Source organism: Salminus brasiliensis, chromosome 5 (genome assembly GCF_030463535.1).
Source record: "Salminus brasiliensis chromosome 5, fSalBra1.hap2, whole genome shotgun sequence".
In the NCBI taxonomy this organism is placed as follows: Eukaryota; Metazoa; Chordata; class Actinopteri; order Characiformes; family Bryconidae; genus Salminus; species Salminus brasiliensis.
The window spans coordinates 40,270,335-40,288,496 of NC_132882.1; the positions used below are offsets into that span (position 1 = coordinate 40,270,335).

Below are 18,162 nucleotides of genomic sequence, written 5' to 3' on the forward strand. Positions count from 1 at the left end.
CATTGCCAGTTGTGCTCTTTCTTGGCAAGGAGGCATAGTTTGGGATTTGAGCCTGTGAGCCCTGGGCCGTAGTGGTAGTGCATTGTGCAGTTATGTGTTTTTAAAATACTGCTTCTGGTCAGTTTAAGCTGAATGTCCTCCTATAGGGTAGCAAGGGGACGTCCTTGGAACATTGTGAGGAGGTCAGAAAGTACACCTTCCACACATACTACTTTTGGGATTATTTGGGGTTACTCCAAATACATCTAAGAAAACGTGATGTGCACATTTTTAGATATGAATTATAAACTTTGGCAATGTCACAATATTAGAAATGTGTGGATCGGAGCCTGTCAGGTTTACAAAAAGCTTACTTAATGCTTGGGGTTACACATAAGCCCCAATCCATTCTCTTTAGCCATATTCTGAACACCCACTATATTGCAAACTCTTCACAGAAGGTAGACACTTCCCTTTGTCAGTGAGTTGCTGAATTAAGCCTGCAACCACCACCACATACTTATACTTTTTATAATTTATTATAGATTATTATGCAGTTCATGAAGAGGATTTATGTCAGTGAAGTAATACAATTTGAGCAGAACACTGCAACTGCTTTGGGCTGATACTGTCTTGACAAGGACTCCAAAGCACTTTGTTCATGGTCCACTGTCTTAAACACAGAGTACTCAGACCTATCTTATGAAGTAGGTTATGTCAAAAACCTGCACCCAGCACTTTGAGTTACATATAGGGCCCAGCCCATTCATTACAGGATTTTACAGGATTGTACTCACAACCTCCATAACACTATAATACTCATTGAGCCCTGGTTGGCAAGATTTCTTACTTACCTGATTCCTTACTTGTTGTTATGATAAGAGGCCTTTAAATTCTCCCAAGTGCAGGCCTGAATTACAGAGCAGGGCCCAGTTTCCCAAAAACATCTTAACTGGTAGAGAGAGTGTTCAAAGTCATGCTGGTTTTTGGGCTTTTGGAACACTCTGAACACTGACCATGATGGCTCAAACACTCTGGAAAGCCCACTACAGAAATGACTAGCTGGTGAATTGACATTTATCCAAAGCCACTTACATTTGAATTATGTCTCACAGGCAGTAGAATATAGAGGTAGGAGTGTTTCCCAAGGCTACCAGTATATCCCCTTTACTACACTATACCAAACACAAATAAATACATTAATTAATATCAATTAATAAACCATTGTTTTCTGTTTATTAGGCCCTAAATCTAACATATTATGAGCTATTGTTTGTTCTCACTTTGTTGGAGTTTGTTTTTTGTATATTATTGTTGGAGTGCAGGAGGCCTCTTGTGCCCAGTGGTCTTCCAAGGTCCTTAGCTATCTTTAGATGGTGCATTAGATGGTCTACCATGACACTCTAGACCAACCTAGACCTGACCAGGCTAGTCCATTAGTAGGACCAGCTTGACCAAACTGATCAACCATATGACCAAGCTTGCTGACCAGCATGAAGCATCATGAACCAAGGTGGTCGACGAGTATGACCATCATGACCAAAGCTGTTGCCCAGCATAACCAAGGTGGTTGACTGGCATGATCATCATGACCATGCTGGTTTGACCAGCATGACCAGGCTGACCTACACTGGCTAGCTAGTACATCAAACTGCTTAATCATCAAACCACCTCGTCCATTAAAGACCTTAGCAGGGCTAGCAGGGCAAATCTTAGCAGGGCTTGCTTTCACTGTTTATTTTGTCCACCCTTTTTCCGTCAAGTTCCGTTTCCAGCGCTGGGATTGGCTAGTAGTTACTCACGCCAGCGATAGGCGAGCTGGTTGTCAATCTAACGTTCTAGCCAATCGTGCTGCAGAAGGCGATAACTTTAGCCAATCACAGCGGCGGGAGGCGGGGACTGCCGGAATACGGGTGGAGAACAAAACTCCTACCGTTAGTTCACCATTCTCGGTGCGATGCTCCTCCTTTCCTCTGTGGCCCTTTACCGCGAAACGTGCCAGCGTTTCCGTAAGGGAGAGGAGCAACATGGCTACTGTTTACTCGGCAGGGGAGGGCAGTCTGCTGCTGCAGCTGCAGCAAACAAACGCTGAGAGTACATCTTCGGGAAACCAAGAAGACGCGGCCGAAGAGCAGAGCACACGTCCGGAGAGCAGCGAGAGAGGATCGGGGCTAGAAAACGTCGCTGTGGACCTGGAGCTGCCACCCGGTGGCCCTGCAGAGGAGGCCCGGGAGCATGAAGAACAGGAGCCGGAGCAGGAACAGGAACAGGATGGGGTGGCAGTCCCAATAATAAAGATAAAAGAAGAGCAGATTGAGGAAAATGAGTACATAACCGTCAGCTTGAACGTGGCCGGGGAGGATTCAGACGAGCAGGCCGTCGGAAACGCGGATCTGTCGGACAGAGATGAGAGTATGGATGGTGAGCAGCTTGTCAGCTAAGCTAACGTTAGCTAACTGTTTGCCTCTCCCTTTTAGCAAAGCAGCTAAAAGCAGCTTAAAACACACCTGAGTGTTTACGACAAAATGTGGCTGATCTGAGTGTACTTGGCAATCTAGCTATGCTAGCTAGCCTCTCCAGTGTTTATCAGTCCTGTATATGACCTGAATGCATTTCGATAATTGGACTACAGTTGTGCATCGACAGGGCATGTTGTTTTTTTATTAAGCTGATTGGTGTTTTCCCAAGAGGATTGTAGCTAATAAACAAAAGCAACGTTCACACAACACCCATGTTTTAGCATGGCAGGCCCGGTGCTCTCAGACAGAAGCGATATGTCTAGTTATGTATGTGTCTAAAACGTGCTTTCCTTATATGCTCTATTATAAAGTGCCAGACGCATGTTTACTGCGATGCACAGCGTTGTTAATGAACACAGTCCGCCTGAAACGCCGATAAACACGGTAGTGCTAGCTGGGTTAAGCTAGCCTCTGCCGTTTCACAGTGTGTGCTGGTCACGGGGCCGACGTTTGCTCTGTGATTGGGCGATTCGGTCCGCAGTGGTTTATGGGAGATGTAGTTTGTTGTAAGACATTTTTTTATTATTATTATTTGTGCCGTTTTCACGTTGATATAATGTGAATCTGACCTTCGTTGTTTACATTGAGTCAAAATGTCAAGTGACCATCTGACATTTAGCTAGCTAAGTGTAAAAAGACTTTATTTAGGATGCAAACGGTGATGTAGCAACGTAGCTAGCCAGCTAGCTAGCTTATTTATAGCATGTTGTCATTACGTCGCCACTAGCATTTTAGCTTGTGCATCTGCACATGTAATAATGTAAAACCTGTCACTTATTCAATGCAGCAATAAAAATATAGATCAAACAAGGACACTACTTAAATAAAAGTAGCACTAATGAATTTGGTCGTGTTGATCATTTGTAGTAGATTTATTTAGTGTTTTTATTCTTTTCTCTCTACTCCGGCAACAGGAGCCGTCCTGACCTCCCGTTTTCCCCCTTTCTGTTTTTAGGTGATTGGCCGTTCCGCTGCGAGGATTGTAGCGAGGCGTTCGGGGACGAGGAGGCTTACCTGGAGCACCGTCGGGAGCACACTCACGATGGCCCGATAGTCTGCCTGGACGCGGACTCTCAGTGGGACGATCTGCTGGTCTCCACAGATGGAGGTCGACGGACGTTGTGCTGCGCTCTGTGCGGGCGCACGTTTTCAAGCTCGAGGGGCTTCCTCACCCACCAACTCAAACATCGCAACCAAGATCCCAAGCAGCGGTCGATGTCAGACACTGGTCAGAGCTTGACTAAAGAACAACATTTCGGCTGCAAGGACTGTGGTAAGATGTTTGCCTCGATTGGCCAATGCCTTAACCATGAGTGCTCACCCAAGCAGCAGTCGGATTCTGTTTTACAAGAGAGAGACCGCTTGAAAAAGAAACCTTTTGAGTGCCCCACCTGCGGCCGTTGTTACTCTCGCGCCACGGCTCTCGAAGCGCACCAACGCTGCCATGAGGTAAAGCTGGTTAAAGTAGAGAAAACGGAGAAAATGATCTCAGATGATCCAGTTCCAGCTCATACTGAAAACACAACTGATGCAACCTCTGAGCCGGTAGAAGAGTCTGAGAAAAAGCTGTTCGAGTGCCTCTGTGGCAAATCCTTTCGCACTCTGTGTGGACTCGGGACCCATCAGAGGTTTTCTACCACCTGTTCGGAGGTGGGCAAGGTTAAGGTGGAACCGAAGCGGCCGTTTGACTGCGGTGAATGTGGAAAGAGCTTTGTCAGCACTCTGGCTCTGTCGTGTCATCAGCACTGGCATAAGAGACGAGCGCGACTTCACGGCGACGAGCAGACGTTCACGTGCGAGGAATGCGGCCGTGTTTTCACCTCGCTGACTTTCTACAATAAACATCAGAGGTTAGCGCACAGTAACGAAATGGCAGCGAAGTCTTTCCTTAATCAAGTCGTTCAGCTTCAGAAGAAGGCTTTTGAATGTGAAGAATGCGGTCTTCGCTTTTCTCGCGCCTCTGCGCTGCAGTCGCATCAGCTCTGTCACACCGACGCTTTTAGCGACATCATGGGCAATAGCTCTAAAGCACATCCTGCTGGCCAAGCCCCCAGCTCGCACCAGACCAAGCAAGACAAGGCTGAGCACTTTGCTGTCGGTGCTGTGGTGTACTCGGGAGACGCCGCACGAGCTGCTGCTTTGGAGAATGAATTGAGCTCTGACGAAGCAGATGGTGCGGAGGATCGCGTGACGTCATATAACGGGTTTGAAATTGTCAGTGTGACTGAATCTTCAGATTCTGGGAGCGACTGTGACTCTGAGCAAGATCTGAATCCTGATCTTGAGCTGGTTTGCGAATCGGACCAGGAGGAAAAAGAGGACTATGGTTTTAACTTGAGTCAGGAAGCCGAGGCGGCCCCTGCCGAGCCAGTGATACCCGACATGAATGTGAAAATTGTACAGATTGGCTACGAGCATTTCAAGGGGGGACTCTCTGTAAACACGGAGATGGACAGAAGTCCTCCTCAAGAGGGCAAGAAGTACGACTGTCCACATTGCGACAGGACATTTATTAAGGCGGTAGCCCTGCGCTGTCACGTGTTATGGCACAGAGGGGCGATGGGCAAAAAGTCTCGCTTCCGGAGGAACGTCGGCAGAAACCCCGTCAGGAGAGTCAAGTGCGAAATCTGTGGCCATGAAAGCTTCTCCAAGGCAGCTCACTACTTTCATCTGGGAAAACACGAGGACAGACAGCCTTACAAGTCCATCACATATCAGCTTGCAAATTTGCAGAAGAACAGCTTTAAATGTGAAATATGTGGAATGCATTTTTCACGTCTCTCTGCGCTGAACTCTCATCAGCAACACCACGACCTCCTAAAGAAACCGTATGCGTGCTTGCAGTGCAACAAGAGCTACGCCAATCCCAGTGGTCTTTACAGCCATAGGAAGGTTTGCTGTGGTAAGGACAGCGAGGAGAAAAAAACAGAGCATTTTAATCCCACCAAGACACTTTTGGGCCCCAAGGTTCATCACTGTAAAAAATGTGGGAAAGGATTTTGGTCTATGGGGGCCTTCATTCATCACAAGCAGTATCAACCACAGTGTGCGGGTATTGGCCCGGCCAGTTCAGAAGGCTCCCGGCAGCCCGAAAGCGGGCGCGTGAGACGCAAGAGACGAGGCCGCAAGAGAGGCGTCGTAAGTCGGCAAGTGGACGCGGAGTCAAAAGAAGAGCACAAATGTGAAGTCTGTGGGAAATCTTACCGCATGCTTGGCTGCTTTCTGAAACATCAGCTGATTCATGACGCCAGTAATAACCTACCTCCTGTGAAGTCGTTTGACTATCAGGTTGAACAGCTGAAAAAGAACTCGTACAGCTGTCCCGATTGCGGGAAGCGTTTCTCTCGTGCCATGGCGCTCCAGTTCCACATGAAGTGTCATGGCTACGAAACGGGCCTCCCGATAGAAACGACAAAACCGTCTCATTCCTCGAATGCACCTCAGTGCCAAAATTGCCTTGCTTTTTTCACTTGTGAATCGTCGTTAGAGATCCATCAGAAACACTGCACGAAGCCAAAGACAGAACCCGAGAAACGAGCGGAGGAGAGCCGGAGAAATGAATTGGAGGCGGCGAATGTAGTCCAAGAGAAGGACACCAATGCTCAAAAACGGACGAATCGGACTGAGAAAGTGTCTGAAACAGTTCCCGCAGATTTGAAATACAAGTGTGGTGACTGTGGCAGGGCGTTCTCAGTTGTGGGTGCTCTTAATTTCCATAAGAGGATTCACAGTGAAGGCCACCGCTTCAAGAATTCGGGATGGCAAAATGCTGCCCAAGAAAAATTCAAAGAGCAGGCAGGCAAATTCCCATTTATTTGTCCAGAATGTGGAAGGAATTTCTCTACAAATGCAGCCCTTGGCACACACAGACGCTGGCACAAAGACAAAAGAATGGCCAGGTGCTTCTCAAAGAACAATAATATGTCTAGGAAAAGCAAGGGGGCTGGGAATTATTTATGTAACCTATGTGGCAAGCGATTCTTCTACCTGTGCGTTCTCCGCAGGCACCAGAAATACCACCCTCCGATGGAAGCCCGGCCTGATGCTGAACCTAAACACAAAACCTCTGAAATCCAAAAGGTTTCCTCAGAGAGCGTTTTAGCATGCCCAGAGAAGAAGTCTTTCCCTAGTGAGTCTCTTTCAGCCTCCTGCCATGCCGATCCTTCAGATGTTGCAGAAAAAGCTAAGAACCTGAAGCAAGAATCCCCCTTTAGCGCACAGGTTTCAGGTCACCCCCCAAAGTCTTTATATGATGACTTGTCGTCCACGTTTGCTGTGTTCCCAACCAAAGGAGACAAGCTGAAGATAAAATACCAATGCACCCTTTGCCGAAAGAGCTTCTCGAACATGCGAGGCCTTCGCGCGCACAAATGGCAGAAACATCGAAGGGTTAGAGGGCGCCCACCCGCAAGCACTGATGTGAGCACCAAGCCCTTGGCTTGCTCAGGATGTAGACGGCGCTACAGTTCGCTCGGAGCCCTCTTTAACCACGAAAGGTCTTGCAGAGCGTACACAGAGCTTCAAAAGCCGTCGCTTAAACCTGTTAAACCACACGAAGCAGAGAGGCCAGCTTCGCCACTTCAGGCTTTAGAGCCTACAGCCAAATGTCTCTACAAATGTCACAAATGTGGCAAGGCTTTCCCCAGCGAGGCTCAACTAGAGGCGCACAAAGAGGCGGCAAGGACCCGGCCGCACAGTTGTGCGCTCTGCTGCCGCGGCTACTGGACCGAAAGCCAGCTCCAGCAACATCTTGCCTGGCATGACGAAGTACGCAGGCGTCTCCCGACCGAACTCCGTTACAGGCTTAATACCTCCTCAGCTAAGCTTCAGGCTGCAGCGCCCCCCTCAGGTGCAAACTCCTTGTCCCTGGTGAGGCCAGCGCCCACCACAACCACTGCTAATGCACAGTCACGCAAGAGCCACAAATGTCCTCATTGTGGTGAGACCTTTTTGTCCCCACATGCACTTCAGCAGCACCAGGCTGTCCACAAAAACGAGGAGCCCTATCGCTGCTCTCTTTGCCCTCAGACTTTCGGTGAGATTAGAGATCTAATCGACCACCATCAGGAGTGTTTGGGTGATAAGGAGTTGAGGGACTCTAGTTTATCTGCTCCTTCGAGAGACGATGAGAGCCTGACTTGTATCGAGTGTGGGACGTGCTTCGATCAGGAAACGGACCTGCATCAGCATTACATTGAACATGCTCGTGGTGTGTGCTGAACACTGGTCGTTTCTTCTGGCGTAGACGAATTATGATGAATTGCAGATTTTCTTTTCCTTAGAAAACTGCTGTTTTTTCTACTGTTGGATGCAAAAATCATGATCTTTAAGCTCAACAGTGCAACTACAGACTGCAGTGCAGTAGCTACACTTGAAACACTTGACAAAATCCCTGTAATAATTATTATTATTCTTTTTATTTACGAATGCGCAGGTGATGATGAAGTAACATTAGATGGAATGTCAATGAGTGCTTTCTAAGTGACCATGTCGAGTGAAATAAACTAAAGCCAATGTCTGAGATCCGTTAATGTGTCTTGCAAATGTTTAATCAGGATGACTGTCAATTTTTGACCCGATTTCTTTGCTATGCCGAAATTTTTAGATGTTGCGTACTTTTTATTTTTTATTTTTTGCTGTTCAACGCTAAACCTTACATTCTGAGCTTCAGAGCTAACCCACAACATGGGCTTGTGCATTGTCTTCATAAATACAAGGTAAATCTGCTACAGATGTTTAGTTGGTTCCCGACCTTTGGCCAACACTGTATCATTGCCTGTCGTAGCAAACTTCTCAAACCTCTTATGGTCAGTCATCATGAAATGTCTTCAAGAAGTGTAAACAATAAATAAATCAACCAGAAGAAGTTGCAGGTCTTAATATGATGACGGCAGTGATGATGATGATGATGATGATTGACGTTAATTGTAATTGTAGATATCTTTTTGTTATTATATTTCTAAATCTCTATGTGGTTTAATATTCTACCTCCTACCCGCTCTCATAAAATTGACCATTCAACTTTGTGATGTGATGTCCCAGGATTTCAAATTTGGACACTAAATAAGCTACAGTTTATATTAAAATAGCTAACATTGTAACTTTTCTGGTGGTACAAAGAAATTCTGTTGGCAAATGTTGAATTTTTTTCAATAGTCCTCAAATTGTTATATAATTCAGCCAACATTTGACAATATCTGTCTTACTTGTCCGTTTCCCATGTAGAGAGAGCTTTAGCAGAGATTGATGGTCACATGTGAACTGAATTGTGTATAAAAGACTGTAAAAGGCATGGAGTTCAATCCTCTGTTATTATAAATCTTCCTCTTGGTAGCAACGCCCAGTTTCTTGACCAGCATCACACTGCTTTAGCTCACGTTAGTAGCATTAGCCTCTACAGCTAACACAATAAAAGCGGTTTGGTTTTAACATGGCATCACCAGCACTGTTTTTTTTTTTTTTTTTTTTTTTTGCTTTGCCTTTATGTAAAGCTAATAAAACACTAGTTCCACCTGGTAAGCCAACACTAACTCTTACAAGATCCTGAACCCGTATTTTGTTTGCTGTGCATAGTTACTAAATGACAGCCAGATTTCCACAGATGGCCTGGTCTTTAATTAAATTAAGGGGGGGGGGGTCTACAATTTGCCTAATCATTCTGACGAAACTTGACCACACAGTACCTGCCGTGTAAATTTAATGATGACCATTTTCTGAGCATGTTGATTTTTTTTTTTAATTGAGTTTGCATAAAAAAACAGGAATGTAGATATTTATTATGTCGTTTCAGTTTCATGCCTGATTTTCAGTCTGTGTAGTAGAGCTACTCCTTTTCACAGTGATTAGGAATGTTTAACGAGGCTTTGTTTTGTGATTTGTTTGTTTTCTGATAGTTTTTCTTTGAACTCTTTGAACCATCCTGAACTCAAACCCCATCAAATAGTTTTTCTTTTAATTTAAGTTTTTTTTTTGTTTGTTTGTTTTTTGTTTTTTTTTACACAAAACTTCTACCTGTCTCTGACTGCTGCTTATTAAAACAACCAACAAGGTGTATAATGAATTAGTCCTTGTTTCAAAAGAGTCGTAAGAAGATTGTAAGTTGTAAGAAGTCTGTAATGTGTACTATATGATTGAAATCCATGAAATGATTCTATGGAAATGAGTAAAATAAACCTGTGATTACGCTAACTGTACTATATGAAGGTTTTACATAAGGTGTCGAATTTATTTGTGTTTTTTTTTATGTTACAAAGTAGTTGTGCTTGGACGCATGCACTCAATCGTCAACTTCTTCACAGCAATTGAAACAGTTTCCAAGAATTGTAGATATTTTTTTTTTTTACACAACATTTTAAGGACTGTTTGCACACCTTGAATCAGCCGTATCCATGACAGGTTGTCCAGATAAGGAAAGTTTGGATGGCATTCAGTGGTTGTGCCCGGAGGCAAAGGCAACAACCAACAGCTGCGTCAGCAAGTATATACTGTATACCCCTACAGTCTTAAGTGTTTAGTCTTTTTGTCCTGCGGTAATAATGAGGTTCGTTGTAACTGTGGTGCTGCTAGTGGCAGTGGGTGAGTACATATCCATATGTTTCTTGCTCTGCGCCATATAAGTAATCGATGAGGAATACAAGCTACAAGGTTCACCACAGAGGGAGTGTACCACAAGTAAATGAAGGCTTCTTGTGTGCAAATATGATTCGAGTGCAAAGAAACTCATGAGTATAAAATTGCTTAGGGTCCTAGAATGTCCAGAAATGGCTAGAGATAGAAAGCATGCTTACTTGGTCGATTCTCTTTGGGAAAATTGAAATTCATTGGAATTCCACCTGTTTTTACTAAATATTAAGTTCATGTAGTTCAGGATTTTATTTCTTTACATTTCATCTACTAATAATTAATCTGCCAACACTGGTTTTAAACCACTATGAGTCTGAAATGTTTGCCTGTTTTTTTTTGTTTTGTTTTGTTTTGTTTAAGAGAATAAAACAAAAACTTTTGTTAGCCAAAATAAAAGTTTTTTTACTCAATATAATCAAATATAATCTTATTGTAGGGTGCAACCTAACACAGTGTTACAACCAAGTCTCTCAGGGAAACAGAGAGAAACATCAATATCCCCACAGATTTGTTTTTGTTATTATTATTATTATTATTATCTAACTATTACCTTTTTAAATGTAACATTTTAATGTACTACAATTTTATCATTCCAATATAAGCCTTTTTACTTATGACATATATATTTATATCTATATATATTTATATATATTTATATAGATATTTATATTGTACCTATTATTCTTTATTATTTATCCCCGTTTATTTTTCTGATTTGATATTTTACTATTATGATATTATTAGATTTCTGAACTGCCTCAGCTACATTGGGGGTCTTCCTCAATGTACTTTGAGTTTAAATAATAGTTGTTATTATCATCATGTCAAAATATATATGATATTTCAGTGTTATTACTATATATCATAGTTCATTAAACATTTCCTGTTTGACTGGCCCTATATGTGATATGATTTGAGTTTTATTTGCAGCAGAGATCGGTAGGTTGCTTTCATAAAATATGTATCTCAGACACTTGCACAGATTGAAACATTGACTTTGCAACAGCGTGCGGCAGAGCTGATGATAAAATCGTCGGAGGATACGAGTGTCCGCCTCACTCCCAGCCGTGGCAGATATATCTAACTGATGGTGATGGGGAGCGCTGGTGTGGTGCTTCCTTGATCAGTGAAAGGTGGGCAGTGTCTGCTGCTCACTGTTACCTCCCGTGAGTATCTAGCATCACTTTTACCTTAATTCCACTAAAGTGAATACATTTTGGAAGTATGCGTGACCGTGATTGATCATATCTATAAAAGGCTTAGTGTGACTTAAATTTCTGTCCATATATATATATATATATATATATTAAATGATCTATGGTGCTGCTAGTGGCAGTGGGTGGGTACATATCCATATGTTTCTTGCTCTGCGCCATATAAGCAATCGATGAGGAATACCAAGCTACAAGGTTCACCACAGAGGGAGTGTACCACAAGTAAATGAAGGCTTCTTGTGTGCAAATATGATTCGAGTGCAAAGAAACTCATGAGTATGAAATTGCTTAGGGTCCTAGAATGTCCAGAAATGGCTAGAGATAGAAAGCATGCTTACTTGGTCGATTCTCTTTGGGAACATTGAAATTCATTGGAATTTTTTACTGTTTTACTCTTTCTTTACATTTCATCTACTACTAATTAATCTGCCAACACTGGTTTTAAACCACCACAAGTCTAAAATGTTTGCCACAAATAGTACACAAGTAAAACTGTCAAAACTTTTAGCTTTTTGATGGTCACCTTAATGTGACTACCACCCATACAATTTCTTCATTACTATCTCTGTATAGTCTTTTCTTACTTTGTGGGCTTCAATGGCTGCTCATTATCATTGGATAATGTTTTGAGGAGTAGAGTTTTTAGAATGCTTTGGAATTTGCATCCCTTGATCTTTCCTGATGATGATTGGTCTGAAACCATGGTAAAAGATTATCAAAGAGCTCAAATTTCTAGTTTGCCCAAACTTTCGCATGGTGCTTATTTGCTTTTTTCCCCACTGTAAAATTGCACGAAACATAAATAATACAATCATCTTGATTTCAAAAGAGAATTCAAAAGAATGCACCATCTCTAACTTTATGCCTTTTAAAGATCAGGTCTACTTTTACCCACTGACCTTTTAACAGCCACAAAAAACAGACCATGTGCATTTACAAAAAAACAACTTGTTGGATTTGAAGGCCCTCTCGTCTCGCTCTGCACCTGGGAGAGCACCACGTCTTCAAAGACGAGGGCACAGAGCAGAGGATCTGGGCGGAGAAGGTCATACCGTATCCTGACTACAACAGCGTCACATACGATCACGACTTCATGCTGATCAAGCTGAGCCAGCCTGCCGTCTTCAATGAGTATGTGCAACCAATCCCGCTGGCGACCACATGCGCGAAGGATGGAGAGCAGTGCTTAGTCTCTGGATGGGGTAATCAGATCACCACTGGAGGTGAGGAGACCACCTCAGTAATGCTGCGTTTAGCACACCTGCCAGATATACCTCATGTTTAAGAGGAGGTAGCGTCATGGTAAAATATTTGCTCGTTCGTAAATGAGGGTTGTCAGTATGGAGAGTGTCATGGCAAATATGATGGATTTGATGCTCTAGTACAATTTTACAGAGGTTGTCAACTCAACGGATTTATGCAGTAAAGCAATTTCTGTGTCTTGTCCATTTATTTAACTCAGCATGACCCAGCTGGTCCACCAGCATGACCAGCATCACTTGGTCTTGCTGGTCATGCTGAACGACCAGCGTGGTCAGGCTGGTAATGCTGGTCTACCAACATTGTCAAGCCTGGCCATAGTGGTTGTCTAGCTTGGTAAGAATAATCATACTAATAGACCAGCTAAACCATCAAGCTCAAACAAAAACATACCGTATGCTGGTCAACCATCATAAAAAGATTGACCAGCTTGAGCTGGCCAGGCTGCAGTAAGTAAAGTTCTGTGATGTTGGGTGATGTCCTTCCACAACATTTGTATTAGGTTAAGGTACTTTTATTTGGCCATTTCAAAATGTTGAATTTCTCCTGTTTTAACCATTACTTATTTGCATGCTCAGGGTCATCGTCTTTCTACATAACCCACATATGGATAAGGTTCAGTTTAGAGGCAGATACCCTGCCCTGCTCCTGTAGAATTTGTATGGCACACTTCCATAAACCTGGGTGGTGAAGACCAGACCTTGATAGTAAAGATTCAAATTTCTGTTCTTGAAACAAAAGGGAGGGCAAAACTTGCAAACCTTCTGACCATCTGACTTCACCACTTTACTGCTTTACCCATTCATCCTAGAAGTTCACATACTTTTTCAGATAATTTTCAGATAATTTTTTTTTTTGTTTTACATCAAATTTTTATTGTTTTCTCTTTGTTTTAACTTCTAACTTTAAGTGTGATGATTTAGGGCTGGTGGATGGATTTAGGGTGGATGGTGGTAATCGTTGGGGTATATGTTAGCTGTAGTAGCCTCATATATCCAGTGCAGTGTCTTTGCTGATGGACCTCATTTGGGGTTCATTGTTTATTTTGCTCTAGTGCTCAGGTAACCATAATGTCATGTCTGCTGTGTTTCAGAGAACTATGCTTCTGTACTGCAGTGCCTGGATTTGCCTGTGATCCCACGCTCAACGTGTGAGGCTGCTTATCAGAACCAGATCACACAGAACATGTTCTGCGCTGGCTTCCTGGAGGGAGGCAAAGATTCATGCCAGGTTCGAATTAGCCGAGACTTACAAGTAGCAGTTGTAAGGACTGTTGGTTAACTGTACAACAGTGTAGTTCACGGTTCACTGCTGAACGATCTTAATGAATCAAAAAGTAACACAGCTGCTAAATTCCCTAAGCTAAAGACTTTTTGCGTAAGGCACTAACAAAAAACAGAGAAGACAACTGTGAATGGGATACAGGAGTTTAATTTGTCTGTCTATGTAGCTAAGGAGCTGGAGAAGGAACGGCAGGCTGTGGGGTTAGTTACTGTGATATAGCAATAAACCACTTGTTAAGTTAACTATAATCTGGTGGAAGGAAATGCCAACATTAAAGCTAAGCGTTGATTAAATATTACATTCATGGTTCAATTTATTTATTATATATTTATTTTCCCAGCTGTTATTGTATAAAAGTAATAGTACATTGTATTGTATTGTTTGTTTGTTTGTTTTTTACGGTGCTTGGACTACTTATACTGTACCACCCTTATTATTGTATTGTATTATGGTGCTGTATTGTGTAACTGCTACTGGCTGCTAAATTCCCTTCAGGATCAATAAAGTATCTATCTAGAACACTCAAGGTCATCTGTTATCGCAAAATAACAGCACTATTAGCATAAGCATAACATACTCAAGTGGTCTGGCTTACACCTTTTCCAAGTATAACCTTCATTTTGTATCATTTACAGTGGAAAAATCTGTAAAGCACTGTAACAGGTCCTAATTCATAGCACCATAAACATCTGGATATACATACATAGCCTGCATTGGCAAACTACATATCTGTACACTATAAATGACTATTAATGTTTTATAGCATAGTTGATTGCTAGTGATAAATCTCCTATAAAAAATAAGAATCTCTGAAAAGCATTGTTTATATTCTTTTCCACACTTTTTAAAAGGGTCCTTCAAGAGTTCTTAACTAAAGAGAATTGTTCAACAGTAGAACCGCGAACTCAAAGAACCATGTGGATGCTGAAAGGGTTCTGTACAAAGTTAAAGCGTTCTTCGGATTGATGGAAAATCTTTAGTAGATCTATCTAAATCTATCTATATCTATCTAAAAACTCTTTACAATTGTTATAATATATATATATTTAGATATAAATAAAACACTAATGTTACAATATATATAAATAACATTTAAAGAACCCTCTCAGAATTATATAGCTTTGAGTGTAGATTTTTTTTACTTTTTTTTTATTTATTTTACTATTATTTACATTGTATATAGTGGTAATTTATCTACGTTTGGCATCTGAGTGTCTTGCTATCCCTTTGCTGCTGTGGCACTGTGTATTTTCCCAGTGTGGGACTAATAAAGGATTATCTTATCTTATCTTATCTTAAATACTCAGTTTCAACCCTCTGTCTTGTCTTTTCATTGGCAGGCTGACTCAGGCGGTCCTCTTGTGTGCAATGGGAAGCTGCAAGGGGTCGTGTCATGGGGAGATGAGTGTGCGTCTCCTGGATATCCTGGTGTTTATACTGAAGTCTGTCGCTATGTTGACTGGGTCAGTGATACCATGGCTAACAACTAAGTGTGCTAGTGGTGCAAACACCAAACCAGCCACATCCCAGTGTTTCACATCCAGTTTGGATCAGATTCATTCATTAAATTTAACTGAGCAAGCAAAACATGTAGGACGTGATTTTTTTCACTTTTTAAACAATAAAAATATACAATGAGTCTCAGTGCTTAGATACTGTACATTTCAGTATATCCAGTTCAGTTCATTCAGGCATTTCAGTGAAGTGTGTGAGATATTCCCTTGTCAATGTCTAGACATTGTCTGAAAAATGTATCCTTTCATAACATAACAACGGGTTAACAGAGAATGGCCAGACCGGTTGGAGCTGACAGAAAGGCTACAGCAGCTCAGATAACCACTCTGCACAATAGCAGTGAGCAGAAAAGCATCAGAATGCACAACATGCAAACCCCGAGACAGATGTGCTACAACAGCAGTCGGTTTGACCAGCATGACCAGCAAGATTAAGCTGGTAAATCAGCGTGACCAGCATCACCGATCTGAATGGCCAGCATAACTAGGCATGACCCAAATCAAATGCAACATATGCTGTGCTGGCAAAGAGCTGGTTAACCAGCTAGCTTACCAGTGTAGTGTATATATATATTTTTTTCGTCTGGATAACCAGCCTTCAACCACCTTGACCATCAAACACCATGCCTTGAGCTGGATTTTTCAGCAGGGACAGCTGGCATCCATGGACCTAGCCTGCCTTGAGTCAACAGTCCAGACTGGTGGAAGGTGGTGGAATGTTTTCTTGGCACATTTTGGACCCCTAATACTAATCAGTCATTGATTGAATGTCACAGCCTTTTTTTTAGCAGGATTGCTGACCATGTGCATCCTTTCCTGGCCATAATTGACCTATATTCTAATGCCAACTTCCAGCATGATGATAATGCACCATGTCACAAAGCAAAAGTCACCTCTTACTGGTTTCAAGAACATTACAATGTGTTCAGTGGTCTAGAAAGTCACCAGTCCCCACCAGAACCCCTTTTGGGAAGTGGCAATCATGCCAATATGGAGCAGAATCTCAAATAAATCTAGAAATATGTTAATATGTTATATATAATAAATACAAACATGAGATAATGTTTATAAATCCATGAATATAGTTTATGAACTGTGGGGATAGATATTCTAGGACTGTGGCTGATTCCACACTCAGATGGAATAAAGAACTAAGACTAGTCCTGTAACCTTGCAGAGTTTAAAAATAAGCATGGAAGGTGAACCCAGTACAAATAATGGTTAATCCATTACCTGCTTTCAAGGTTAACCACTTATTCTGCTACAGCTTAACCACTTTCACACGACTCAATAAATAAACTCACACATCTTTGCTACTTCTGCTTTACCTTTGGCAGCCATTGGACAGTGGCCTACTATGTCAGACCTGTGAATTGCAGACACAGTCTTCTAATTCCTAGAATTCATTAGGCCTTTTATGAAGGCCCAGAGGGTTCCACACTAGGAAGAATGGTAGGTCATTTATTCTAACAGTCCCCCAGATGAAGTCTACCTTTCTGGGCTTACATTTACAGCATTTAGCAGACACTCTTATCCAAAGCGACTTACAAGGTAACACGTATTACAGAGGCGGGCCAATGTAGTGTTAGGAGTCTTGCCCAGGGACTCTTATTGGTGTAGCACAGGATAATCACCCAGACTGGGAATCGAACCCTGGTCTCCCACATGGTGTAATAGCTCACTAGCTGCTAGTGGTTTTATCTGTTGTGCCACACCAACCACACAGACTTAAACTCTTAAATCAATTCTTATGAAGGACAAATGTCTAGTGTGTAGCTCCTTTAGTGTCTCACGTGTACCAAAGGATTCAAGAGGAGAGAAGCATTAAATCATTACTTATGATTACTTATGATACTTACATTACTTATGATACATGTGATTTCTTCAAAGATGGTGGAGATGGTGATTCTTTTGAGGCAGAAGCGGTTGTAGGAGGCAGTAATGTAATAGATCAACATGTAGATGGCACAGTAAGTAAATTCAACCTTTATTTAAAACCGCAATACATTGAGTATGACCCTTATTTACAAAGCAGCCGAGGGGATACATACATAAAATACAGATTGAAAATTTGTACAGTACAAGACATAAATCAATAGATACATTATAATAGTTTAATCTAAGAGTAGAACTCTATGAGCAAACCATAACAAAGTAAAAAATTCAAATGATCAAATGTCAAAGAGCAAAAACATAATAATGTTTTATATAACGTAATAATAAATAAATATAACAGGAAACTATAATTAAGAAGTACCTAAAAAATAATTAGGAAAAATTCAATAAAAATAGTAAAATAAAGTTAAATGAGCTATAGTTAAACGTTTGAAGGTCATATCATTATTATTATTATTACTCATATGTTATGTTACTTATCTCATAATTTCCCACTAGAAATTATGACTTGAGGGAGTGTTCATGTGCGACTTCCAAGTCTGGAACTTGTATTTACCGTAATTGTGACAGCACATGAACGCAGTTTTTCGTGACTAAATTGCGTTTTTAATTTAGAAAATCAGAATTTGTCATGAATTGAATTTCAGGTGGAGAAATTTGATTGACTTCTTTTATTTCACTGAGGAAGACTATCTTTGACACCTTCATTCTTAGCATTTCCATTATTTCACTTTTCATATGTTTTCATATCCAGGTACACCTTTAAAGTAAAAGTGTTACAAATGAGTCTTCATGTGATGACATAGAAGAACCACTTATGGTTCCATAAGGAACCACGTTTGTCACAGAGATGTGTGAGAGTGGAGAACCTTT

At 41.8% G+C, this 18,162-nt stretch overlaps 2 protein-coding genes across 3 annotated transcripts; both read left to right on the forward strand.

Annotated features, from left to right (window-relative positions):
• Positions 1–1,998: 1,998 nt before the first annotated feature.
• On the forward strand, positions 1,999–9,640 carry LOC140556447 (uncharacterized). The gene is made up of 2 exons (XM_072680384.1): positions 1,999–2,400; positions 3,454–9,640. The coding sequence occupies exons 1-2, from the start codon at positions 2,007–2,009 to the stop codon at positions 7,716–7,718; spliced, it is 4,659 nt and encodes a 1,552-aa protein (XP_072536485.1). The 5' UTR covers positions 1,999–2,006; the 3' UTR covers positions 7,719–9,640.
• Positions 9,641–9,853: 213 nt separating this feature from the next.
• On the forward strand, positions 9,854–15,518 carry LOC140556449 (trypsin-3-like). Of its 2 annotated transcripts, none has more exons than XM_072680386.1 (5): positions 9,854–9,975; positions 11,128–11,287; positions 12,299–12,558; positions 13,689–13,825; positions 15,220–15,518. In XM_072680386.1, the coding sequence occupies exons 1-5, from the start codon at positions 9,918–9,920 to the stop codon at positions 15,367–15,369; spliced, it is 765 nt and encodes a 254-aa protein (XP_072536487.1). In that variant the 5' UTR covers positions 9,854–9,917; the 3' UTR covers positions 15,370–15,518. The 2 variants fall into 2 exon arrangements, with proteins under 2 accessions (XP_072536487.1, XP_072536488.1); XM_072680387.1 differs by lacking the exon at positions 9,854–9,975 and adding an exon at positions 9,982–10,073.
• Positions 15,519–18,162: the final 2,644 nt, after the last annotated feature.

Excerpts from the sequence above, each read along its gene's own strand:
- LOC140556447 (XM_072680384.1), top strand. The coding sequence starts at position 2,007 with ATGGCTACTGTTTACTCGGCAGGGGAGGGCAGTCTGCTGCTGCAGCTG. Across the intron at positions 2,401-3,453 it reads CAGAGATGAGAGTATGGATG|GTGATTGGCCGTTCCGCTGC; the intron begins GTGAGCAGCTTG and ends TTCTGTTTTTAG.
- LOC140556449 (XM_072680386.1), top strand. The coding sequence starts at position 9,918 with ATGGCATTCAGTGGTTGTGCCCGGAGGCAAAGGCAACAACCAACAGCT. Across the intron at positions 9,976-11,127 it reads ACCAACAGCTGCGTCAGCAA|CGTGCGGCAGAGCTGATGAT; the intron begins GTATATACTGTA and ends ACTTTGCAACAG. Across the intron at positions 12,559-13,688 it reads TAATCAGATCACCACTGGAG|AGAACTATGCTTCTGTACTG; the intron begins GTGAGGAGACCA and ends GCTGTGTTTCAG.